The sequence below is a fragment of the Paroedura picta genome, chromosome 5, assembly GCF_049243985.1.
Source record: "Paroedura picta isolate Pp20150507F chromosome 5, Ppicta_v3.0, whole genome shotgun sequence".
In the NCBI taxonomy this organism is placed as follows: domain Eukaryota; kingdom Metazoa; phylum Chordata; class Lepidosauria; order Squamata; family Gekkonidae; genus Paroedura; species Paroedura picta.
This window is the reverse complement of record NC_135373.1, coordinates 112,207,505-112,234,493: the sequence shown is the minus strand read 5'-3', so window position 1 is coordinate 112,234,493 and position 26,989 is coordinate 112,207,505. Positions and strand designations below refer to the sequence as shown.

Here is a 26,989-nt window from a genome sequence, read left to right as displayed (position 1 = left end):
TCACCTAGCCCCACAGCAATGTGAAATGAAGAGCTGGGGAGGAGACTAAAGCAAGAAGGCATCAAACACAATCAGGAGGGGAGTTGCCAACTCTCTGCTGGGAAATTCCTGGAGATGAAGAGGAAGAAGAAGAAGAGTTGGTTCTTATATGCCGCTTTTCCCTATCTGAAGGAGGCTCAAAGCGGCTTACAGTCGCCTTCCCATTCCTCTCCCCACAACAGACACCCTGTGAGGTGGGTGAGGCTGAGAGAGCCCTGATATTACTGCTCGGTCAGAACAGTTTTATCAGTGCTGTGGCGAGCCCAAGGTCACCCAGCTGGTTGCATGTTGGGGAGTGCAGAATCGAACCTGGCATGCCAGATTAGAAATCCGCACTCCTAACCACTACACCAAACTGAAGAGGAAGTAGAGAGAAGAGTAGGTTTCCTTTGCCTTCCTCTCCCCACAGCAATCGCCTTGTGAGGTACATAGGGCTGAGAGAACTGCGACTGACCCAAGGTCACCCAAAATGACCTCAAGGGGAGGAGTGGGGAATCCAACCCAGTTCTCCAGATTAGAGTTTGTGGTTCTTAACCACCCCACCACACTGATTCTCAATGTGGAGCCTGGGGCAGGATCACAGAGGGCTATAATACCATATAGTCAATCTTCTCTCTTCAAGTGAACTAATCTACAGCCTGGAGGTCAAATGCCATTCCAGGAGTTCCCGTTCAACTGAGAAAGGGGATTAAGGGAGATTACACAGAGCAAAGATTAGGGCCAGGGAATGATGCCTTTGATGGGTGTTCACGTTGTGCTCGAGTAATACCACGAGTTCTCTTTATTCTGGATGCCATACCAATCTGGAACATTTAGGACAGGGGAAATCAATGGGGCCTAGCCCAGCAGAGGCCCACGTGGACAGGAAGAGCTGGGCCGTCAAGGCCCTGCTCCTCTCCATTCTACGGAGGCCCAGAGGGGACAAAATATGCCCCAGTCGACTCCATGGCACTTTGCTGCGGCACGGGGCCAAATGGGTCACTTTTCTTTTGCATGACGGTGGGACTGCATTCTCACCCAATCCCACTTTCCTGCAAACTCCCCCTCTGCCACCCCCCGCATGGCAGAACCTTTCCACCATGGCTGCTTCCCCCACGGGTACACATTTCAGTGGCGGACAGGGTCCACCACCAAAATGTGTCCTCCACGGGGATGCAGAATGCAATGGATCAGGTCCGCCACTGAATGTTTCCCACGTGGGGACACAGCAAGCGGCAGAACACACTGCTCCGCCACTACGCACTGCCACAGTGGCGCCGCTGGTGCAGAATCACCCTTGATGTCACATTTCAGCTTTTAAAAACTTTACTGTGTCATATGCAATTCCACTCTTAAAATTCTCTGTTCCCCTAGGCTCATCAGAAATACCATGCTTGCTTCTCTCTACAAGCTTTAACTATAGAATCATAGAGTTGGAAGGGGCCACAGGCCATCTAGTCCAACCCCCTGCTCAATGCAGGATCAGCCCTAAGCATCCTAAAGCATCCAAGAAAAGTGTGTATCCAGCCTTTGCTTGAAGACTGCCAGTGAGGGGGAGCTCCCCACCTCCTTAGGCAGCCTATTCCACTAGTGAAACTGAAAACAAGAATTTGGTAGGTTTGCCACTATCATGCTTCCTCTGTTGTTTTGGTGGTACTAGTTAAACCAGCTGGGAAGAACAGAAACTCCAGCGTAAGCAATCCATTCCGCAACATTGGTGAATGCACTTTCAATGCACTTTAGAAGCAGATCTTCTTGTTTTGCAAAGGAAAATCCAGCTGCAAAAGGACATTGAAAGTGCATTATCCTGCCTGTGTGGAATAAGCATCCCATCAACCTCAGTAACCCTCATCAGGCACATAAAAGCCAATTACAAATGCACAGAATAACTATAACACGGAGACAGCCCGTCCGTATTTAACTTCCTGAAAACACTTGCAAAACTTTATTCTTCAAAGATCAGCACATTCAATTATGCAATACATTGGTTATGTTAAAGCACAATAGCCGAGCCACTCCCTGCTATAAATCTGCCCAATTGTAAGGAAAGAATTAAATATTGTTGAAGAACACGCCAGCAGTTTGCAAGAGAAATTTCCGGGGGGAGGAGGGAGCTGATTATTCTGACCGAGCCAAATAAAAATCTAGAAAATGCTGAAACATATCCGGCCTCAAGTGATATAGCAGTCCCTTAACAGCAAAGAAACAGCTATAAAATGATTCCTTAAGCCCTGGAAGCACAGCATGCAGTTCTATTATTCAAGATGTGCATGTGTGTTTGTACACACACACAACCTCTCCCGAGACCTCCTGAAGGAATCTCACAAAAATACAGGCAATAGAATAAAATCATTGTAAAAACATGCAAGAACCCTCACTGACCCTCTTGGACAAACACTTGTCAGGGATGCTTTAGGTTGCTCCTGCATTAAGCAAGTCCCCCCAGGCCACTGGTAGGGAATGGAAAGGTAGGGCTGCCAGATCCAGGTTCATAGAATCATAGAGTTGGAAGGGACCTCCTGGGTCATCTAGTCCAACCCCCTGCACTATGCAGGACACGCACATCCCAACTACTTTAACCTGTCACCCCACCTTGAACCTTCACAGGATCAGCCTCTCTTTAAAAATCTCCAAAGATGGAGAACCCACCACCTCCCAAGGAAGCCTGTACCACTGAGGAACCGCTCTAACTGTCAGGAACTTCTTCCGGATGTTTAGACGGAATTTCTTTTGCATTATTTTCATCCCATTGAATCTGATCCATACCTCTGGGGCAAGAGAGAACAACTCTGCTCCATCCTCTACATCAGGGGCAGTCAACCTGTGGTCCTCCGGATGTCCATGGACTACAATTTGCTGGCAGGGGCTCATGGGAATTGTAGCCCATGGACATCTGGAGGACCACAGATTGACTACCCCTGCTCTACATGGCAGCCTTTTAAATACTTGAAGATGGTTATCAGATCCCCTCTCAGTCGCCTCCTCTCCAGGCTAAGCAGACCAAGCTCCCCCAGCCTTTCCTCATACATCTTGGTTGGGCAACTCCTGGAGACTGAGGCTGAGGAGGACAAGAGAACTCAGCAGGGTACAATGCTACAGAGCTCCTCCTCTAACGCTTCTGTTTTCTCCATGGAACTGATTTCTGTAGTTTGGCAATGAGTTGCAATTCCAGGGAATCCCCAAGTCCCACCTGGAGACTAGCATCCCTAGCTGGCCCTAGCCAATACTATATTTCTATGAACTATAATAAAACATACATACAAAGACATTAAAACAGCACCTGAGACTAGAGGCAGAACATGAAAACAGCTAAGAGATAGATAACCCGTCCATTAAAAGCCTGAGCAAAAAGAAATAGCTCTGCTGCCACATTAAGGTAGGTGCCTTATAGGGGAAGGCTTTATAGGGGAAGACACTGCAAATGTTCAGTGCCACCACTGAAAAGGCCACGTCTTTTGACCACCCACCTCACCTTTATTGGCAGAGGTATGAGAGTAGGGCATGACAGTAGGATCTTCGCTTGCAGGCTGAACATTCAGACATGATGCTGATCAAACAAACACTCTGCCAATTCTCAACTCTTTTCTATACTGTACACAAGGATCTCACAAGGGAGACTCGAGACCCCATCCCATAGTAGGGAGATACAGAGGCCCATTATGCACGGAGTGGAAGGTCCACATTCGGGGTGGAATGGTGGCAGCTAAAATCACCAATTATGCATGCTGCAGGCGGCAACCAGGCGCAGAGTCAATGTATGCTGCCGAAAAAGCCGCGTTAGCGAGATGCGGAAGAAAGTGGAGCTTCCCGGGACCAGGGTGCAACCAGAGGCGGCTCCAGAGTAGCCGCGTGCATAATCGGATACTCTGGGTTTTGCCGCCGTTGTGTTCTGTCCCGTGCGTAAGCGGTTTGCTTCGCTTCTTCCTCCTCCGTGTTCTCCAAGCTGCCGTTTCAGCGGCCGTGCATAATAGGCCAGACACCTCAAGAGACAACACAGTGCCTAAAAAGGTCTGCATCTGGGGAAGAAGGACGGGGGAGCAACCTCTGAGACTTAAACATTCACATACTTATACCCCATCCTCCTCCCCAATGGGAAGCCAAAGCAGCGTACAATGTTTATTTTACTTTTACATTTATACCACGGAGGTTCACGACAGCTTGCAGAAAGGATTAAAATGTATAATGAGATTTAATTTAGGTTTTACCATTCTAAACTTAATAACCAAAAATAAACCAATAACCCCATTAATTCAAAACCCCACAGCTGCCTCCTCTTATGTCGAGCAAATTTAAAGGGCTGCTAAACTGAGGGGAGGCCATAGAGAGTTCTTAGAAGAAGAAGGGAGCTGGTTTTTATATCCCGCTTTTCAAAACCAGGCGGCGTCTCGAAGTGGCATATAATCGCTTTCCTTTCCCCTCCCCACAATGGACACCCTGTGAGGTAGGTGGGGCCGAGAGGGCTCTGACAGGGCTGTGACAACAGCTCTAACAGGACTGTGACTTGCCCAAGATCACCCAGCTGGCTGCATGTGGAGGAGCAGGGAATCAAACCCGAATTGCCAGATTAGAAGCCAACACTCTTAAACACTACACCAAGCTGGCTTTTAGAGAGTTTGTCTAGCGCAGTGGTTCTCAACCTGTGGGTTGGGACCCCATTTGGGGTTACCTGGCCCCTTCTGGGGGGTCCCAAGGTTGGTTGCCATGGCGGCGACGGCCAGTGGCAGCGGCCGCAAATGGCAGCAGGTGGCAGCAGGTGGTAGGAGGTGGCAGACGGTGGCCGGCAGCAGAGGGGCCCTGGCAATGGCCACCTCCACACCACCCAACTATCTGAAAAGGTCCAAGGAAGACTCGATTTGTCCTTCTGAGGAAATCCTCAAGTGTGCATGTTTCCCCAGGGGGCCCAAGAGCTCTTCCATCATTTCAAGCCCCCTCTGGGGACTGGGGGGAGGGGGAATCAAACTCTCCTGAACCCATTTTGTTCCTGCTTGTAAACCTTGGGAAAAGACAGGATTTTTAAAAAGGAAGCTTTGCAGAAGTCCGTGAAAGGCAACTCCCTTGCCAGCTGGAAGAGGCAGAAACATGCAACTAGCATCGTGTTAAACGAAATGTCAAGGAGGAGACGGGGGCACATTCACCGTGCTGTGCAGAACTTAAAACACAAAATGATAATTGGAGGGATGTTAAAAAAAAAAAAAAAAGGAGAGGTTTGTAAAGGCGCAAAATGGTAGTTAAACTACCTGGCGCTCCCTTTTAATTCCCATTAGAAAATCATGCTTCCATACACCATTTAACTGCGAAGCAGTTCTCCTATAAAGCTGTCAGTCTCCTCAAGTGCAGCGAATTACTTTCCTTCTATTTTTTTCTTTTTTGGAAAAGTAAAGCATTTCAAAAGGTGCTTAACCAACTTAGATAACCGAGTGCCTTTAAAACCCCTGGAGGGCAGGACTAACAATCTACTAATCTGCTTCCCTGCCTGGCAGAGCATGGGATTTGATGCTGGGGGAACCTCGGGGGTCTCTGAGGTGCTGGCTTTGCACATGAAAGGGGTTTTTTTTTTTAATGCAGGAGAACATTTGTACATGCCGTTTCTCCACCTGCACCTGTACTCTCTAAGGAAGGCAGTGTCGCTTGCATGGTCCAAATGCTTGAACAAAGGCCAAAAGGCCTGTTGTGGTTGCAAGCATTCCTACAGATGCTCCCACACAAACCCCAAGCATGTACACAACTTCTGCCCTAAGGGGGCTGGGTCCTGCGCATGTAATGTATACCCTCGCATGTCTTGAAATATGCATTTCAGAGGGGTAGCCGAGTTGGTCTGAAGCAGCGTAACCAAGTTCTAGTCCAGTGGCACCTTTAAGACCAACACAATCTTAGTCAAGGTGTGAGTTTTTGTGTGCAAGCACACTTCTTCAGGTACCTGAAAATGTAGGCTTATGGACAAACGCTTACATCTTGAAATACGCAGAAAGGGAAAGAGCCAGGGCTCTCCTTGACATATGAATTGGGAGTATTTTGTTGTGGTGGTACAGCACAGCTCTCCCCACAAATCACTCACATACGCAGTGGCCTAAAGCCTGGCTGACCACACAAAGCCACACTGTTTGACTCTGACAACTGTATAAACAATACAATGAACCATCACAGAGGGATCTCCCTGCTCAAGGTGACTGAGGCGGCCAATATTGTAGATTCTGGGCTGATACAGCAAAGTTTGTTTATTAAAATATTTAAACCCACATCTTTCCTTTTGATAGCCCCTGATCTGGTGAACCGGGTTTGATTCTCCACTCCTCCCCAGGTAGTAGTAGTAGTGGTAGTGGTAGTGGTAGTGGTAGCGGTAGTGGTAGTAGTAGTAGTAGAAGCAGTAGAAGTAGTAGAAGAAGAAGTAGAAATAGAAGTAGAAGTAGAAGAAGTAGAAGAAGTAGAAGAAGAAGAAGAAGAAGAAGAAGAAGAAGAAGAAGAAGAAGAAGAAGAAGAAGAAGAAGAAGAAGAAGAAGAGTTGGTTCTTCTATGCCGCTTTTCTCTACCCGAAAGAGTCTCAAAGTAGCTTACAGTCACTTTCCCTTTCCTCTCCCCACAACAGACACCTTGTGAGGGAGGTGAGGCTGAGAGAGCCCTGATATTACTGAAGAAGAAGAAGTTGGTTCTTCTATGCCACTTTTCTCTACCTGAAGGAGTCTCAAAGAGGCTTACAGTCGCCTTCCCTTTCCTCTCCCCACAACAGACACCCTGTGAGGTGGGTGAGGCTGAGAGAGCCCTGATATTCCTGCTCGGTCAGAACAGCTTTATCAGTGCCGTGGCGAGCCCAAAGTCACCCAGCTGGCTGCATGTGGGGGAACACAGAATCGAACCTGGCATGCCAGATTAGAAGTCCATACTCCTAACCACTACACCAAACTTAGAGGATAACCATGTTCATCTGCAGTGGAAGAGCTAGATTCCAGTCTCGTATGACCTCAGAGACCAACAAGATTTTCAGGGTATGCACTTTAAAAAGTCAAAGCTCTCTTTGACTATTTGACAAAGGGATCTTTGATTCTTGGAAGCATACACCCCAAAATGATCCCTGGATGCACCCCTCTGGACATAGATCATTTGAAAGATGGTAGTGTTATCTCATATCATTGCTACAACAATTATCACACTGCAAAGTAATTGATTCTAAATACATAAAGGATCTTCTCCTGGGGCTGGCATCCTGTGTTTGCAGGCTCAAAGCTTTTGCATGGGCTAAACAAATACAACAGCAGGGCTAGATCATCTATCCATACCCAGAAGGCAGCAAGCTTTTTTGGGGACAAATTAAGACAGGTGATACTACTGAGAGACACATGGTACGGCTAGCTTAATAACATGTGGGACACAAGAATAATGTGATACTACTTCTGTTATTTCATCTTGTGCGGATAAAGTGCACAGAAGATGCTTTATTTGGCATTGATGTATTAGGAGATTTGTATCTGGGCATCTATATGGGGTTGTTTTCTTTTAAATTTTTTAATCTACCTGGTTGTAGCTAATCTACCACTGGCGTGATGGGCATCCGACTGGGAAATTTTCCTTTTGCTGAAGTAGGAGTTGCTTCTTCTGGAAAATAAACTGCATTAAGAACTAAAATGGGACGGGATTAACAATGTGAGAATGGCGGCATGCGGGTACTTAGAGGCTATGGTGATATACAGGAGACAGACTTCTGAGAACTAAAATGAATGCTGCTAAAGGTATGTTGACACCAGCCTGTCCTGAAACTCCTTTACCATAACATGCTTCTGCCAAGTGTTTGTTTGTTTCCTGCAACCATACACACCTTGCCATTTAAGAAAATTCATCCTGTCTCTTTAATCAATGCTAACTCTACAGACACAGCCCGGCTCCTCTTTAAAGGGGTACTACGCTCCTTCTGAAAGGCATCACGAAAATGTAATGTCAGGAAACAAGCATATCCAATTAAAAGAAGAGTTGATTCTTATATGCCGCTTTTCTCTACTCCAAGGAGTCTCGAAGTGTCTTACAGTCGCCTTCCCTTTCCTCTCCCCACAACAGACCCCCTGTGGGGTGGGTGAGGCTGAGAGAGCCCTGATATCACTGCTCGGTCAGAACAGCTTTATCAGGGCTGTGGCGAGCCCAAGGTCACCCAGCTGGCTGCATGTGGGGGAGAAGCACGGAATCAAACCCGGCTCACCAGATTAGAAGTTCGCACTCCTAACCACTGCACCAAGTTGGCTCTGAGCTCTATTAAGTTCTCCCAAGTTCAACTAGAACCAAACGTGTCAATGGTACTTGGATGGCACATAGCAGAAAAAGCAATCTTATTAGCCAGGGACCCCCAGCCTGGTTGAACCTGCTGGTCCATTTGGAATTCTGGGAACGGGGAGTGGGCACCATAACAAAATGGCTGCCATGGGTGGGAGGCTGCCACACCATCTGGGTCCAGTCACAAACCACGGGGAGGTTCAACAAATAGGAGAGGTTCTGTGCCAAGCCTCTTTCAATGATAAAGGCAGCTGGTGTTCCCTGGACACATGAAGAGGAGGAGTCCTGGGCTGTTCTGAGGCACCTCCCACCTCCTCCAACAAAGTAGGGAAAAGCCTGGGGTGGCAGCCAGCAGAAGAAGCAAGTGGGCACCAAGATGCAGATGCCACGATGCCCACAGTCACCACATGGGGGACCAAGGCACTGAGCACAGGCCGATGCAAATTTTATTACGGTTTGTGCAAATCCCGCCACACCAGGCAGAAGAGCAGTAGCGCTTGTTGGACGGCATTCTTGGCTTATTTATTTTACTTATTGACCATCGCTCTCTGTCCATCCGGCTCACGCGGTCTACAACAGCAAGCATAAAATACAATAAAATCCCCACATTCCCATACAAATCCCACAAACCCATAGTCCCACCCCTCAACACACTCAATGGACCCTTCGACCCAATGCCTCAGGGAGAATGTTCAGAGGGACCCAGCAGATCTTCCGCGCCCTGGCTTCAACCAAACGCCTAGTGGAAGGGCTCCATTTTGCAGGCCTTGCAGAACTGTGATAGCTCCGACAGGGCCCTGAGCTCTTCTGGGAGCTCATACCACCAGGTAGGGGCCGGGACCGGAGAGACCCTAGCCCTGGTTGAGGCCAGGCACACTTCCTGTGGGCCTGGGATCAGTAACCCATTTAGATTCGTGGAGCGAAGAGCTGTATCAAGGGCATAAGGAGTTACAATGCTGCTTTGTGTCCCATCACAATGCAGCTTCTTGTCCCATATTTCTTCCTTAAATTAATCAGCACATTATATTTTTAAAAAAGCAAACACCAGGCAGGAGACAGATACTAAGCGATGTTGCAGAACCCCCCCCCTCCCCAAGCGATTGTTTGAATGCAATACCTAAAGACAGCCCCCGTGGCTTTCCGCCAGACAGACAGGCTGCTATGCTGCTGTTCCTCTGGCGAGGCGGGGTGGCAGGAGTTCCACGTCCCTTTGTGAGCCACGCGGTGCTTCCCGTTCTCCCTGCCAGATGAAGGCAACGTCGAGGAGGTGGCCTGGAGGGGAACTGCATGCTGCCGGGCGATCCTTGGATGCACCCCTCCGTTCCTGCTAATTAAACAACGGCGAGAGGAATCAAAACCTTAGACGAGAAGATGGCTTTCTGCTTCCCATTCATGCACACAGAGAGGAAAGCAAAGTGCTTCCAGTCGCCGTTTACTTAGCATCGGCAAAGGGAGAAGCCGGGTGAGGAGGAGCCCACACTGAAGGCCGCAACCCGGTTTATTTAAGGCAAGCGTGGTCTTGAGAGCTGTTCGCCATGGCTGCGAACAGAGCAAAGGAAACTTCAAAATATGCACGTGCCTTGAATGTTTCCAAAGAGCCTCCTTAGCGGAGGAGGGCCGAGTCTATTTCAACCTTGATTTTTAAAAATCTCTTTCAATTATTTAGCATCCGCCTTTCTCAGAAGGACTCAAGGAGGCCAATTTCGCCCTCCCCGGCGGTACTTTAAACTGTTAATTTAAAGGTGATTCCTTTATGGCATGAAAGGACAGTGGGGGACGAGGCCCCGGAGATGCACATTTGAGGTTGCCATATCCTCAGAAGCTGATTTCACTGTCGCTTCTGAGTTCTTTAAGGCAGACAGTTTTAAAGGATCCCACAGGGAAGAATAAATCTGCTCTGGAGCCTTGGTTTGCAAGCAGGAAGAGCCCCAGGATAAGCCAAAGGGCTTCAGAGAGTCCCTCTGGGCAATTTTTCTGCTTAAGCTTGGAACATCATGGTTTTTAGTTGCAAGAGATGAAGAGGAGGGACCACTGGCCATTCACAGGCATGTATTTTACCACTCCTCCCACCTATGGACCAAAGGCTTCCGCTGCCTAAGGGGCGTTTCTCCAACAAAAATGGCTCTTCCAACAGCCAAAAGCTGGAGAAAAGCTTTAGGGGCAGAGCACAGTGAGAGAAAATAAGCCACCATGCTACAACTAAAGGGGGGAGGGGGGCAGACATGATAAAGATTTATGAAATTATGCTTGGGGTGGAAAGAGCTGACCAAGATAACTTTGTCTCTCTCCCCCCAAAAGACTAGAACTGAAGGGCATCCGATGAAGCCGATGGGCAGTAGTTTCAAGATGGACAAAAGGAAATACTACTTTACACTGAGAGCAATAAAAATTTGGAATTTGCTGCCAGAGGAGGTAGACATGGCCACAGGATTAAACAGCTTTGAGAGGGGATTAGATAGGTTCATGGAGGATAAATATCAATAACTACTAGTCATGGTGACTGAGGAGAACCTCCACATTCAGAGGCACTAATCCTCTGAATCCCAGAGCCAAGAGGCAACATCAGAAGAAGACTTTAGTAATGGAAGTGGTTGGCCACTGGGTGAGACAGGATGCTAGACTAGATGGTCTGCTGGTCTGATCCAGCAGGGCTCTTATGTCCTTAAAGTTTGTTTGTTTAGTGTTCATCCCTAGAGGACCTGTCTAAAGCTAACGGGTGCCCTGGGCTATTCACCAAGTGCCTTTTCCCTTCCCTTCTTCTGTGATACTAGAAGAGCTTCTTACTCTGTCAGCTGCTAACCACTGTGTTTTATGGCTTCGATAACATTATATAGCTGCCACATCTGGACAGTAGAGCTTAGAGAAATAAGGCTGCCTGCCCCATGTGCGGTGCATCTTTATATCTGCACTAACTTGTTATTGAACAAGACTTGTAGCAGTTTATGGTGCTCTGTATTTTATGCCACTACAACTTTGTTTTCCTCCTAAAAGAGAGACGGGGGAGGACAACAGCCATCGTCGATGCTAGGACCGGGAAAACTTCGAAATTTGTGTAATTCGCCTTGTGCTTTTTGGGCTTCTGAAAAATCTTTAGGGGTTTCCCCCACGTCCAAACCTGGACAGCACAGACCAGCCCAAGCTCCTCAGAAAGAAAGCAGGATCGGCCCTGGTCAGCATTTGGATGGGAATCTCCAAGGAAGTCCTGGATCGCTAGGAGAGGTGGGCACTGGCAAACCCCCTCTGAGCATCTCTTGCCTTGTGACAACAGAGGAAGGGTCCTAGCAAGACCCAATTGCAGGATGTTAATTATTTGTTTGTTTATTAGATTTATTCCTCTCCTCTCCCCAGAGGCCCAAGGCAAGTTACAGACATATAAAAACCCCATAAAAACATACAATAAAACATATACGTAAATTAGGGTAGGTGCCACCTTCTTCTGATCCAGGAAGTAGCAATAGGCTAAGTTGGAGGGGCTTGTCACCAGATCAGGAGCGACCTCAATCCCAGGATTCAAAAATCCCCCACCAGGGAGATCCAAGTCCTTAAAGGTAAAGGTATCTCCTGTGCAAGCACCGAGTCATGTCTGACCCTTGGGGTGACGCCCTCCAGCGTTTTCATGGCAGACTCAATACGGGGTGGTTTGCCAGTGCATTCCCCAGTCATTACCGTTTACCCCCCAGCAAGCTGGGTACTCATTTTACTGACCTCGGAAGGATGGAAGGCTGAGTCAACCTTGAGCCGGCTGCTGGGATTGAACTCCCAGCTTCATGGGCAGAGCTTTCAGACTGCATGTCGGCTGCCTTACCACTCTGCGCCACAAGAGGCTCTTCCCCTTGAAGTAGGCTAGGCTAATTGGCCCAATGCTTCCTTGCCTGGGCTCCTGGAGTTAATTATTACTCGCCCCAGGTGACTACATGGCTGGTTCTTTTTCCCCCCTTTTGAAACCAGCAGTATATTCCAACATAACTAATGCATTTACACATAATCAGGTGGCTTAACAATTATATTGGTGGCCTTGTCAGCTTTGTGGATTTATTTGATAGACCAGCCTTTCTCAACTTTTTTACCATTGAGAAAACCTTGAAACATTCTTCAGGCTTTGAGAAACCCCAGGAGTGGCTCGATCATGCAGAATATGGTTGGGATCGGGAAGCATAGCTGTGGACACACCCACCTGGGGACCCTCCCCTTCCCACCCCCTCCAGGCCCATCATTGTCCATTTGGGAGGGGGCAAGTCAACATGACCATATATGGTCACATTAATATTACAAATTAATTAACTCACACCCATTTGGGGAACCAAAAAGTCGTTCACTCACAATCTGAGTCTGCTCCGGGAAAGCAGGAATCCGTCGTATACCAAGCACACGCCAAACACCGTGATCCCCGTTTCCTTTACCAGCATTGCACAAGTCCCGAGAAATAAACTGAGCAGCAAGAAGAAGAGTGAAGCAGTCGGAGGGAAATGTTCCCCAACATAATGCTGATCCACACTCCTGCAAGGAGAACCGGAGAAATAACTAAAAATAAGCACGGCCACTATTTGACGGTTAAGCAGATTTCCCTAAATTAGAAATGAAATCCTCAGTATAACGGCAGTTAGCCCCACAGCCAACATCATAATACAGACTTTTTAAAAATTCTTCTGTTTGAGTAGAATAGCAAGGCAGACAGAAGCAAGAGACGAAAGGAGGGTAATGACTGGTAATGGACAGATAAAGAACCAGGAAGAAAAACAGGAGCGGTAGGAGGGAAAGAATCGAAGACAGGAGTAACTTCAGCAAACCCTCAAGTTGGGAAGAGAAAGGCCTCCATCGGGGTCAACACCGTCAGGCAATAGCCAAAGCACCAGGAAGGATGCCCTGGGGACATGTGACCGGTCCCCATGTTGCCAAGACAACCAGGTCATGTCCCCTACAAGCCTGACTAGCGTCATTCACCCCTACAGCCTGGTATAGCAAGATGGGACACTCTACATCAGGAGTAGTCAAACGGCGGCCCTCCAGATGTCCATGGACCACAATTCCCAGAAGCCCCTGCCAGCGAATGCTGGCAGGGGCTTCTGGGAATTGTAGTCCATGGACATCTGGAGGGCCACAGTTTGACTACCCCTGATCTACATGGTTGCCTCGGCAACAAAGCTCTACTGTCCCTTGTCTAGCTGTACTAGAGGACACCAATGGAACCAACCCCACAGCGCCAGGTCCCCTATCTGCTTTGCCTCCTCAGTCAGAGGAAAATATGGGCGAAGCTACCCAAACAGCAGGGCCATGAGAAGGATTCTCATGCACACACTTCTGGGCCCTTTCAAGCCTCTCTCCCACCTCAAAACAGCTGCCAAAAATGGGACACTGCTTAGAGATCCGCAAAAATGTTCACTAAATTCGGCTCAGCCTCATAAGTGATGAACAAACACTGTTCTTGCTTTTCTCAAACCCTCACCCCCCACCGCAATCTTGAAATATTTTCGACCTGTTTTACACAGCAGATCAATCTACATTAAAGAATTTCCCCTCAAATAACAGGCCAAGATGTAAAACCTAGAACATGACTATGTTTGATGTAAAAAGAAAAGGCTTTTAAAAAGAGAAACAAGCACTTTGCGGGCTATTAATCTTCGCTGTGAAGCTGCCAGAAACCAAACATTTTTAGAGCATGAAAACTGCCATTCTTTACTTACACCACACAGAGACCTTGACAGGCATTACCAGTAATTACAAAACTTAATTATTTATTTATCCATATAATAACCCTTACTTCAATAGGATTAGACTTCCCAGGCTGGAGGCAGCCCAAACACAGAGAAGTCAGATCCCCCAGTACAAAATCCTTTATTACCCTAGATCAGGGGTAGTCAAACTGCAGCCCTCCAGATGTCCATGGACTACAATTCCCAGGAGCCCCTGCCAGTAAATGCTGGCAGGGGCTCCTGGGAATTGTAGTCCATGGACATCTGGAGGGCCGCAGTTTGACTACCTCTGCCCTAGATGTTCCAATGGATTTATAGGGCTTCCTTGTTCTTTACTAACAACTAATCATGGATGACCTTTAGAAGAAGAGTTGGTTTTTATACCCTGCTTTTCACTGCCTGAAGGAGTCTCAAAGTGGCTTACAATCACCTTCCCTCCCTCTCCCCACAACAGACAGTGCTGAGGCTGAGAGAGCTCTGACAGGAGTGCTCTGTGAGAACAGCCCTATCAGGGCTGTGACAACTCTAAGGTCACCCAGCATTTACGTGGTTGCTTTTGCTAAACTTCTAATTTTTTACTGTGTTGTTTAATGTGTGTGTGTATGTGTTAAGCAGTAATGACTGGGGAAGGCACTAGCAAACCACCCCATATTGAGTCTGCCAAGAAAACGCTAGAGGGCGTCACCCCAAGGGTCAGACATGACTCGGTGCTTGCACAGGGGATACCTTTACCTTTATCTTTTATATGTTAAGCACCATCAAGTTGCTTCCAAATCACAGAGACCCTATAAACTAATGACCTCCAAAGTGTTCTCTGGTTAACAGCCCTGCTCGGGTCTTCCTAGCCGAGGGCCTGGGGCTTCCTCGATGGAGTCCCTTCCATCTCATGTACCTTCCGCTTTGGCTGCTGCCTTCAATTTTTCCTAGCGTCATTGTCTTTCCCAGTGACTCTTCTCATAATGCGACCAAAGTATGATAAGCCTTCGTCAGCCATTTTTGCTTCTAGGGAGAGGTCAGGCTTCATTTGCTGTAGAATCCACTTGTTCAACATATCTTGCTTAATTACTGCTTTTGTTAGTTTTGATTCTTGGCTATTTACTGCCCATTTTCCCACTGTTCTTCCTTGTCAATTAAGAGTTTAATGGAAGACTGCGTTCTTGTTTTATTTATGGTTGGGGTGTCCCCCCCCCTTTTTTTTGTGAAATGTTTATTTAATTTTTATCTGGCCTTCCTTCCTTGGAAGAATTTAAGGAGGCATACCTCTGGGTGGGCATCCATTCAGGGGTTGTTCCAACCCAAACCTACATAGTTTGGCATCCTGTAGTGTAAACCTGGACGGAGATCCCTCAGGATGGAAAGATGGGAAATTAGATTTTACCTGTCTACTCTTTTCAAAACCATGTATGTATGGGGTTTTACATGCTGTTAACCATCCTGAGACTGTTGCCAGAGAGGGGAAGTCTACAAATCAAATTCTTCATCATCATCTTCATGAATAAATAAAAATAGGCCTCCCATTGCTTCACAGGCTTATGGGGGCAGCAGGAAGAGAAGTTTTTTATACTCTGCTTTTCAGTATCCGAAGGATTACAAACACCTTCCCTTCCTCTTCCACTCCCCACAACAGACACCCTGTGAAGTAGGTGGGGCTGGGAGAGTTCTGAGAGAAGTGTCACTGGCCTAAGGTTACCCAGCTCGCTGCATGTGGAGGAGGAGTGGTGAATCAATCCTGATTCTCCAGATCAGAGGCCACCCCTCTTAACCACTATGCCACACTGGCCTTTCACTGCATAAGTGGTGATGGACTTTGTGACAGACAGGTCTTCATGGAGCTGCCTCCTCCCCACCCTCACTAGTATGAACAAAGTCAAACTCTGCCTGCACAAGTCCTTGGATTGGGAGCTCTGACTATACAGGAGGTGAACAAGGCAAATCTTCACCCTCCTAGATCCATTCTGCACAGGTTGGATAATGCACTTTCAATGTAATTAGAAGTAGATTTCCCTGTTTCGCACAGGAAAATCCCGCTGCAAAAACACAGTGAAAGTGCATTATTCAAAGAGTGCAGAATGAGCCCTTGATTGTGTGTCTTGAGATAAAGTGGTACTTTCTTCTCCCCCCTCTCCCCCCCCACCTAAAAAAAACCCACTTTCAGGAACTGCCACACTTTGAGATTCAATTAAATATTAGTCAAATGGGTGTGAGAGAAAAAGTGCACCAGGTCACCAATGTTTCCAAACATGCTAATCATCTGCTCAAAAATCACCCATATACCTTCCAGCTGTTTTCTCTGCTTGTCCACCACACAACTCCCAACATACTTTCCTTTGTATCAAGGCATCTGAAACCCAATGGGGGAAAACATTTGAAGCAGAGAAGCATTGGTTGGGGGAAGGATTATGCCCCCTTCCCCTGCTGTTCCTCGACTCCGTAGGGTCCCTTTCAGAAATGTCTCTTCTTTTTTTTTAAAGGCCACCAGGGTTCTAAATCCTGCAGCAGCGGTAAATGAAAAATGGCACTTCCTGTAAGAGGTGTGCACCATGAATGCTGCTAGGGCTTTGACGCAGGTGGCTACACCATGGGGATCCTGGTCTCCTGCGGTTCTATGTGCCATAGGCAAATCCAATTCCCTTAATTTAATGCACATAGCTGAGCGACTGCCCTTAGCTACTACTACTCACCCACCGCAAAGACAGAAGAGAAAATAAAAGAAATAAAGTTACGGAAGGTGCTTTATATAGGGCTTGGCAGGATAAAGCCAATCCCGCTAGCAGTGATGTCTCATTTATCTGTTCCTCCCTTTGAAAGAAAAAGGACCCCAGTGGTTTCAAAAAAGAAAAGGCCGTACCTATTATAGGAGAGAAACGCCAACAGAAATAGCAGACAGGCCAAGACATCTGCTCTGCCCACTATCCCCGTTACCTAAGAAGAAATGGAAATACATTACGTTAATAATTGAACAGCAGTATATCAAAAATGCTTGTAGCAAATTATCAATGTCTGACTTTCATTTTTGCGTGGCACTGTTTTTTCCTGAAATTTGTCTCTCCTTAACTTGAAGATATTGAACAATATGACTATTTCATCAGGGAGACAAAATTAGTGGCAAGTTGATTCGTGTTTCATGAAGACCAATGATGAAGTCCAGGGCTCGTTCCACATGAACAGTGTTTGAGATTTCCATTCGGCTTGTAATATTTCTTCTTCCGTCCAAGTTTCCAAGAATTCACTCACAGCATGACCAGAAACACCAGAACCAACAGGCAGGGCTGAAGGACCTCCTTCCAATGTTGTCTCCTAGCACAGATATTTACTGCACAGATGCTTACTGCTCCTGAATGTGGAGGTTCCCTTGACTAGTAGCCATTAATCTGTGTACCTCCTTTTAAAGCTATCCATACTAGTGGCAACTGCTACAGCCAGAGGCAGTGAATTCTACTATTTAAACGCTCAGACCTGGGTGCAGACCTACTTACTACGCCACGTAGAGCAATGTCATAATAAAGTACAGTAAAATAAAGGACTTACTAAAATAGCACCAATCAACAAATCAGTTGGTCCAGATTAGATTTCAGGCTTAGGAGAGAAGCTATGTTAGCTTTATTTCAAAGGCAGAGCCCCAAACACCAAGTAGTCCTCAAAAGGCCATTCGCACAACCGTCTTTACAAGGCGGGTCGAGAACATGACAGCTGGGTTGTGGGGTTTCTATTGCAGTTTCTATTGCCATGGAAGCAATGGATAGGGGGGGTTCTATCACAATGGAGTGCCAAGCATTAAGTCATCAGAAGTACATTGAAGAAGAAGAGTTGGTTCTTATATGCCGCTTTTCCCTACCCGAAGGAGGCTCAAAGCGGCTTACAGTCGCCTTCCCTTTCCTCTCCCCACAACAGACACCCTGTGTGGTGGGTGAGGCTGAGAGAGCCCTGATATCACTGCCTGGTCAGAGCAGTTTTATCAGTGCCGTGGCGAGCCCAAGGTCACCTAGCTGGTTGCATGTGGGGGAGCGCAGAATCGAACCTGGCATGCCAGATTAGAAGTCCGCACTCCTAACCACTACACCAAACTGGCTCTCGGACATTGTGTTTGAAGATGGTGTTTCCACAGCTGTCATAGTTAACATCCCCTTCTCTGCTTTACAGTGAAATCTGAATCCATGCTGAATCCCAAAATACTCATGCGAACCAAGGAGGAAGTACACACCCTGAGGTAAAATTTAATTATCTGTTCCATTTACACCCCACCTTTTACCACAATGGAGATCCAAAGCGGCTTATGTCATACTCCGCTCTTCCATTTTATCCTCATAACAACCCTGCGAGGTAGGTCAGGCCAAGGTTTTCTTGGCCCCACATCACCCAGCAAGCTTCCCTACCGCACTGGAGAACTGAACCGGGCTCTCCCAAATCAGAGTCCAACGCTCTTAATCGCTCCCCCCACATGGATGCATGTAACAGGTGTTATGAAAAACACCTTGGGAAGGTGGCACAATTGCGAGCGGAGAAGCAAAACAAAGGCATTGAACCCTTTTCTCACACCAAAGCTGCTGCTTTTTTAGCTTCTTCCCCCAAGTCACATTAAATGCAAAAAATAAAATGTGCATTTAAAATTCCACGGAGGAGGAACTGCTGAAGACGGAAATTTGGAATAAGAAAATGGTGGGCAGGGGGAAAAACTGTCACTCTCTCCTCCATTGCTTCTCTGTTTCCAGTTGTTCCACTGGAACCCACATTATATAACAGTCTCCAGGATACTGCAAAGCTTCCAAGGCAAGAAGAGAAAGTTGTTTTTTATACCCCGCTGGTCTCTATCCTAGGGAGTCTCATTCCACCTCCCTGGCTTTTCAAGGAAAAAAAGAGCTCGCAGCAAAGAGAACTTGTCTGCAGCACTGGGAAAGTTCCCACTTCTCCCAAGATCTTCATAACTCTGGAAGTCTTCAAGGTTAAAACAACTGTTTAAAAACATAATACTGCTCCAGTAAGAAATGGACAAGGGAAAAACCGTCTCTCCCCAAGCCAGTACATTCCTAACTATATGGCAATCTTCGCTAACAAAAGGTTCCACAATTCCCAATTCATAAATAAATTTTAATCACCAAACACAGCACAGTCAAGGAGAGCTTTCCCACTCTCAGAACTGATGAGAACTGGGTAATTTATTTGCGCCAGCTCAACATCCTACCTCCTCTTAAATAACAAGAAATTAAAAATCCTGTCTTGAAACTTGGCTCTTAATAAGTTAATTTGTCTTCGGAGTTCTGGCATTCACTTCCCTCTCTCTCAGTTCTTTCTTCGTCAGTTCTTACCTTGAATTAGCAAACATATATTCAACGTAAGAAGCGATGCTGCCAACCCCCCTCCGTGTTCTTTGTCCAACCCATGATTCCAGCCTCCCCCCAAAAGGTGCATTATTCTGGCTGATTAGCTCCATGAAACAGCCTGGGAGAAATCTGGAAAGCTCAAGGCTTCTTTGTTATTAAAAAGATAATCTTTCCTGAAAGGATCTCAGCAAGGCGTGTCATTTCGTTCATGCCTGCCTAAGTCTCAACCATTCGCATCCCTCCTTAAGAACCGGTCTGGAGAAGAGCGATGGAAAACCTCAAGCTGGGACTGACAGTGCTTCATGAATAACGCCAGCCGACCACAGAGAACCTCACTTTTAATTGACAAGGATACTCCCCGATCATCTGTAAACTACCCTGCAGATTGGCAGGTTGGAGGACAGGAGCGAAACAGAGGGACCTAGCCATCGCTGGAAAGCAAGCACACCTCAACTTAGTTTATTCCATTTACACCTTGCATTCGTTCCCAGCAGGGACCCAAAGCAGCGTGCACCCATTGCCTCTCCTCCACTTTATCCTCACAACAACCTGGTGAGGTAGGTTAAGCTGAGAGTGTGCGCCTGGCCCAAGGTCACCCATGGCAGACTGGAGATTTGAACCTGGGTCTCCCAGATCCATGCAGAAATGTTTAACTACTAACTACACCATGCAGACTGTCTCTGAATAGCCCTGCCATTGGTTACTTTGGGATGGTGAGGGAATTCTGGGGAAGCTGGGTGGAATGTTGAGAACTAGAACAGGTGGATGGACAAGCTGAGGAACAGGAAGAAGAAATGTTTGGGTTTGAAGAATGGACACACTCCTTACAACAAAAGTACGGAACGTTATTCATGCCAACCAAGAAGAGCTAGAGTACATTTAGGATTTAACTAAGTCCAGGAACTGGGGAGGCACAATAAATTCTCGTCTTGATTTAGGAAGGCATGCTCTGTCACAGATTTGGGGGAAATGATGTATTTATCAGGTTAAATCAGAGCGCCATGAAATTCTCCTAAGGAAATCTCACTGCAATGAACAAGAACATCGGTCAAATTGGTTTCAGAGAGCAACCATGCTGGTTTGCAGTACAACAGCTACTCCTGACGCCTTTCTTAACACACCCCTCTCACCTTCGGAATAGGATATCAAGACTCATGAATCTCCATTCACATTTGGACCTGATAAAAGCAGCACAGAGTCTTGAACACCTCGTACCTTGAAAATCTTGTGGATCTCTAAGATACTACTGAAAACAAATAAGCTATTATTCTTATGCAAATTAACTGATTTGAAACCTAAGACAGACACACACACACCAAGCTCTTCAAAAAGCCAAATCCTTAAAATTGCTTTCCAAAATTTGATTTTGCTTGGAATTGGAAACTTTTCCCTCTCTAAAAGCCTTTGCGGGCTAGTATATTCTTTCTTGATGTGGTGGCACCAGCTTCTTTATAAAAAATATATCAGCATTTAATTCATTTTTAATTAGTCAACTGGATCAGCTGAACAGTGTTCCTGGCTCTGCTCACAGCTTTTAAATTATAGCTATGCACAAGATCCCAATCCGGCCACCTCCCAATACTTACAACACTGTTGGACACAACGTAATTTGGACCGTTTTTAGAATGGTGGGCGTGTGAAAAAAAATCCAGAAGGAAGGCAGAACAATCTCTCAGCACGACAGGTGCCGTGAGGTTCTTTCAGCTTCAGGTAGCAGCCAATGGTCTTCTTCAACGAAACCACTTCGTTTCCCTAACAACACTGATCAATGCTCTTAATCAGGGCCAACCCACCCGTGATATGTAAGATCCATGTTACAAGGTTGTAGCCAGCCAGTTTTTCTGCACAGTAAAGGAAGGAAGGAGTTCCCCTCAACCACCCCAAAAATGGCAACCTTAGGAATTATGCGACCTGCATGTACCATCTGGGATGTGAGCCATTGTGAGAAACGGAATTGCATAAAACCACATACAAAAGCTGGTTGCAGCGAAGCCTCACCTCCTTTTTTCAACTTTAGAAGAGAGCTCTAAAATTGTTTGGAGCAGTGGTACAGAATTGTTTCATAGAAACATAGAGTTGGAAGGGACCTTCTGGGTCATCTAGTCCAACCCTATCACTACGCAGGACACTCACATCCCTATCATTCATCTACTGTAACCTGCCACCCTGTTGAGCCTTCACAGAATCAGCCTCTCCGTCAGATGGTTAAAAAATCTCCAAAGATGGAGAACCCACCACCTCCTGAGGAAGCCTGTTCCACTGAGAAACCGCTCTAACTGTCAGGAGCTTCTTCCGGATGTTTAGACGGAATTTCTTTTGAATTAATTTCATCCCATTGGTTCTGGTCCGTCCCTCCGGGGCAAGAGAGAACAACTTTGCTCCATCCTCTATATTAGCGATCCCCAGCCTGTGGGCCGCGGACCACATGTGGTCCTTCGACTAATTGGAGGTGGGCCCCGAAGGACACCTTCTCCCCCCACCCAGCCCTTTACATTTACAACACACTTCATTGTTGTGGCGTGTCTGTATCTTATTTTGAAGGGATGTTTAAACATTACCATAGCGATCAGAGAGCGCTAGGCCAGTGGTTGAGAGTAGAGGAGTAAACTACCCCCCCCCCCCACCGGGCCTCAGGAAAAGGTGTTGAGTGGTCCCCGATGTTGAGTGGTCCCCGCTGATAAAATGGTTGGGGGCCACTGCTCTATATGGCAGCCTTTTAAATACTTGAAGATGGCTATCAGATCCCCTCTTAGTTGTCTCCTCTCCAGGCTAAACAGACAAATCTTAATGATGCTGTAGTGCCCCCCCCCCAAAACACACACACACACACACTCACTCTCTCTCTCCCAAGGCAAAAATATAAAGGAATTATTTAAATCAAGGCGAAGACACAAGGAAACGATTAAAGACCCTCTTTCTTAGGACTAGCTGCTCTGATCAGATTCAGAGTCCTCGTGCCTGTTTTGGACATCTTAAAAAAGAAAAATCAGAAGATTCATTCACAGCTCCCCTGTGTCATCTCTGGTTTTGCTGGCAGAATTAAAACAGAATCGTTACGCATTGATGTTGGAAGCCAGTCTGGTTAAATTAAACAGGCTTTTCTTTCAAATCAACTCTCTCCGCTTCCGACAAGCCCTGAAAGTTGATTCTGAAGTTTCCTTGTCATGCTGATTATTTTCTATAACAGAGCCCTGTTTTGTTGCCGGAGCTTCCAAAGCAAGCCAGCGCTTCACATTCTATGGTGGCAAAATTATCACGTTTTCAATTACCGGGAAGATGCTGTGTTTTTCCATGGAACTAGAAAAGAAACTCTCGGTCGTCCACATACTTACAGCCTCAGTGTGAATGGGATGGACAGCGAAGAACAGGGCAGTGACAAAAGCCAGCCGGCTGTCCTTGAAAACAGCTTTGTCACAAGTGTACATCAGCAGCAGGGTCACCAGGCAGTGCAGGGCTACATTCACGGCGTGGAAATAGAAGGGGTTCATGCCAGCCAGCAAGATATTCAGCCTGCAAGAAAAGAAAATGGCACGTATCAACCTGGAAGTTTGAGGGGAAACAGCACAGCATTCAAACACACTGACAATATGCCAGCGGCAAATAAAATTCTCCAAAGGGTTTTTTAATTAGCCCACAAAAGATTTTATGGCATGATTGTGTGTGCCTGTGAATATATGAACCAGCTTCATAGGGAACTAGATCATCCAACCCTGTATGCTCTGATTGAGAACAACTCTTTCTCAACCTGGAGGCCCAGAGAATACTATTATTTAGGAAATGCTAGTGGGTCCCAAATCAAATCAAGCCTGAACTCTACCTAGAACCCTGGGGTCACTTGACAGCCTTGGAATGGTTTCCCAAATGGGTGGGAGTTAAAATTAATTTTTAATATATATATTTTAAATGTATCAAATATTTATCGTGTGATAGGACCATAGACGGGCATGTTGATCCCCTCTCCCAAAATGGCCAATGGGGGGGCCTGGAGGGGGTGGGGAGTGGCCTTGAGTGGATGTGTATGCAGCTATGCTTCCCAACCATATTCTACACCAGTGGTCTCCAACCTTTTTATCACCGGGGACCACTCAATGCTTGACAATTTTACTGAGGCCCGGTGGGGGGGGGGGTAGATTACTCCTCTACTCTCAACCACTTCCCTAACGCTCTCTGGTCGCTATGGTAATGTTTAAACATCCCTTCAAAATAAGGTACAGACACGCCACAACAATGAACATAAGGAACATTTTATTTTCCCTGAGCTTGTTTCTCTGCATCTGGGAGTGATGGGAGACAATGACACCCAAAGTGTGTTGTAAAGGGCCGGGGGGGGGATGAAGTAAAGGGCCCCGGGGGGGGAGAAGGCATCCTTCGCGGCCCACCTCCGGTCTGCGGCCCACAGGTTGGGGATCACTATTCTACACCATTACACCAATTGGGGTAGATTGTTTCCGCCATCTTGTGGGGTACTCTATGTATTGTTTACAGTTTTATGGGGTATTGGTTTATGGTTTTAACTGTTAGCTGCCTCGGGGCGACAAAAGTCGTGAGAGGCGGGATATAAATCCAAATGAATTCTATTCAAGCTAAATACATTATTTCCACCAACAGACTTTGACACTGTAGCCTGTGGAGAACTTACAAAGCAAAACCAAGACAAACCACATTGCCAATAGAAACAGAATAAACTATTACATCAGCGAACTTTAATTTTAAAATTAAAATTAAAATTCACAGTAGTGAATTATGTTAAACAGAAGAACTTTAGAGTTTGCAAAACAGCCAAGGAAATGGTTGGCATACAAATTAAGGAAAAGAAAATGATTTGGAAACTGCAAGAAGGTGATAATGTAATAACTAAGAATGTGTTTGTTCAAAAAAATCTTTTTCAGGTATTATTCTAATTTATATAAAGGTCAAGACCTCCTGTTGGCAAAAATCAATAAACATCTAAGAAAACAAAACTTATCAAAGCTTACAGAAGAGCAAAGACTGATTATGAATTTCAATAAGTGAAATTTTATGGCAGAGGCCATAAAAATTTAGATCAAGAAAGGTGCCTGGTCCAGATGGGTTACCTGGTTTGCATTATAAATGCTTTGAAGATGAAATTTTGCAACCTTTACAAACAACAACGGACTCTATTTTACAAGGCGGAAATATGTCTTGGAAAAGAGCTAATAAAACCTTAATACCTAAAGAAGGTCTAGGCCTGGCACAGGTGAAGAATTATAAGACCAGTTTCATTTTAAAATAATGATTGTAAGTTGTTCACTACAATCTTACCAGAAAGACTTAAAAAGATCTTGCAAGACTTTATTCATGAAAATCAGTGTGGGCTTTTTGTATGTTTGTTTTACCAAGGGGGCAGGTAAAAGACGTTAAAATATATATATATATTCTTGAAAAGTAAGCGGCACTGATTTTCTTAGACTTGGAGAAACCTTTTGACAATCTAAACTGAACTTTTCGTTTTTGGGTTCTGGAAGATATGAACTTTGGAGATAATTTTTTTTTATGGGTGAAGTCAATTTATCCTTCACGGTCTGCACAAATAACAGTGAATCGTGAAACTAAATCATGCAAGACTCATAAAGGAACAAGACAGGTTGTCCGTTCTCACCTCTCAAGTTTATATTGCTGTTGGAAATTTTGAAGAGAGACATATAAGACAAAATGAAAGGATCCATCAGTTCCATCTGGTCTTGTGAATTCGTATTTTGTGTTAACATCTTTTAGTGCTTCAGTAGGATTTTAAATTAACAAAGAAGAAGCAAAGATGTTAACAAAAAAAAAAAAAAAAGAATTTGCAAGACCAGATGGAACAGATGGAGAATATGGGTTTTAAAGTTGAAAAGGTTAAATATCAGGGTGTTGCATCATCAAATATGAATTGTATGTTATTTCGGAATAATTATGTAAATGTTTATAATTAAGTTTGCAAAGATATGCTGAAATGGGGGGAGAACACAGAAACCTAGAGCTGGAAGGTACCCCTCTCATGAGTCATCCAGTCTTAAGACCCCCATAGGAAATTCACAACTACCTCTCCCCCCCACACACAAACACTCCTCCTCAGTGACCCCTGCTCTATACCCAGAGGAGAGCAAACCCCCTCCAGGATCCCTGGGCCAATCCTTCCTGACTCAAAGTGGTGATCAGCACAACCTTGGGCCTGCAAGAAAAAGTCACAAGAGCCGAACACTGGTTCATCCCTTGTTCACGCCCTCCCTCTCTCAATGCGCCTAAAATGAACAGAATCAGCATTGCCATCAGATGACCATCCTCCAAAGAAGGAGAGCCCACCATCTCCCAAGGAAGCTCTTTTCACTCAAGAATTTTTTAACCAGCAGGAAGTATATCCTAATGTTTAGCCAAAAAATCTTTTGATTTCATTTCAATCCATTTGTTCTGGTCCAACCTATCAGGGCAAAAAAATAACAACTCTGCTCCATGACAGGCCTTCAAATACATGAGGATGGCTAGTGTATCACCTCAGTTGTCTCCTCCTCAGGCTGAACATACCCAATTCGTTCAACCTTTTCTTATAGGAATTGGTCTCCAGACCTCACACCACTTCACTGCCTTCCTCTTAATATGTTCCAGCTTGTCAACATTCTTCTTAAACTGTGGCATCCAAAACTGAACACAATACTCCAAGTGAGGTCTTTAACAAGAACAGAGTAAAGCAATACCACCACACTACATGCCCTGGACATTGTACTTCCGTGGATGCAGCCCAAAACTGCATTTGGCCTTTAAACTACCATATCACACTGCTGACTCATGCTCAGTGCATGGTCTACGACAGGGGTAGTCAACCTGTGCTCCTCCAGATGTTCATGGGCTACAATACAAAGTGTTTGCTGGTAGGGGCTCATGGGAATTGTAGTCCATGAACATCTGGAGGACCACAGGTTGACTACCCCTGGTCTACGAGGAACCCTGGATCTTTTTGGCACGTGCTACTACCCAACAAGTCTCTCCCATCCCTTAATTAGGTGACTGATTTTTCCTGCCTAAATGCAGAACTTCACATGTATCTCTGTTGATATTCATTTTGTTAGTTTCAGCCCAGTTCTTCAGCCTGTCAAAATCATCCTGTATCTTGATTTGGACTTGAATTGTTTATCCAGAAGCAGTCAACCTTTCACAACTATGAAAACACAGCAACTGAGCTTAGAACCTTCTTTGCACAAAGCAAGCGGTCTTCTACAAGCCAGCATGGTGCAGTGATAGTGCAAAACTAGGATCTCGGAGATTCAGGTTCGAATCCCCAGTCTGCCAAGGACGCTTACACTCTCCGTGTAACTGCTATGCGAGAGCCTAGCAGGCAGCCCCCTGCTTTTCCAAATAGATGAAAGAAATTTATCTTTTGGCTTACAGAGCATACAGTCTTTATTAAAGATCTACCTTGCAGCATTGTTGCTATAATTGGTCATACTGGCAGGGGCTCATGGTAATTGTAGTTCACAAACATCTGGAGAGCCGCAGTTTGACCTGAACTACACTACTGCCTCTGGAGGGACTTCAGAGCCCAAAGTTGCTTTTGTGGGAAAATCCAAAGGAAGATGAGAAATTTTACTTTCTGCCATAAACACACAAAGCTGCCTTACACTTGAGTCAAACCACTGGTCTATTGAGGTCAGGATTGTCTTCTCAGATGGACCGTGGCTCTCCTGGGTCTCAGGCAAAGATCTTTCACACCATCTT

At 45.9% G+C, this 26,989-nt stretch overlaps 1 protein-coding gene across 5 annotated transcripts in view; it reads right to left on the bottom strand.

The window, feature by feature from the left end:
• TMTC1 (transmembrane O-mannosyltransferase targeting cadherins 1) overlaps window positions 1-26,989 on the bottom strand; it is a 186,101-nt gene that overhangs the window by 139,367 nt on the left and 19,745 nt on the right. For 4 of the 5 annotated variants that reach the window (XM_077339957.1, XM_077339959.1, XM_077339961.1 and 1 more), the window contains 4 exons: window positions 22,612-22,789; window positions 16,810-16,883; window positions 12,592-12,768; window positions 9,389-9,598 (listed from right to left, as the gene is read on the bottom strand). In XM_077339957.1, the coding sequence (XP_077196072.1) occupies window positions 9,389-9,598; window positions 12,592-12,768; window positions 16,810-16,883; window positions 22,612-22,789 (639 nt within the window). The remainder of the gene's footprint in view (window positions 1-9,388; window positions 9,599-12,591; window positions 12,769-16,809; window positions 16,884-22,611; window positions 22,790-26,989) is intronic. The other variant, XM_077339958.1, reaches the window with a different exon arrangement.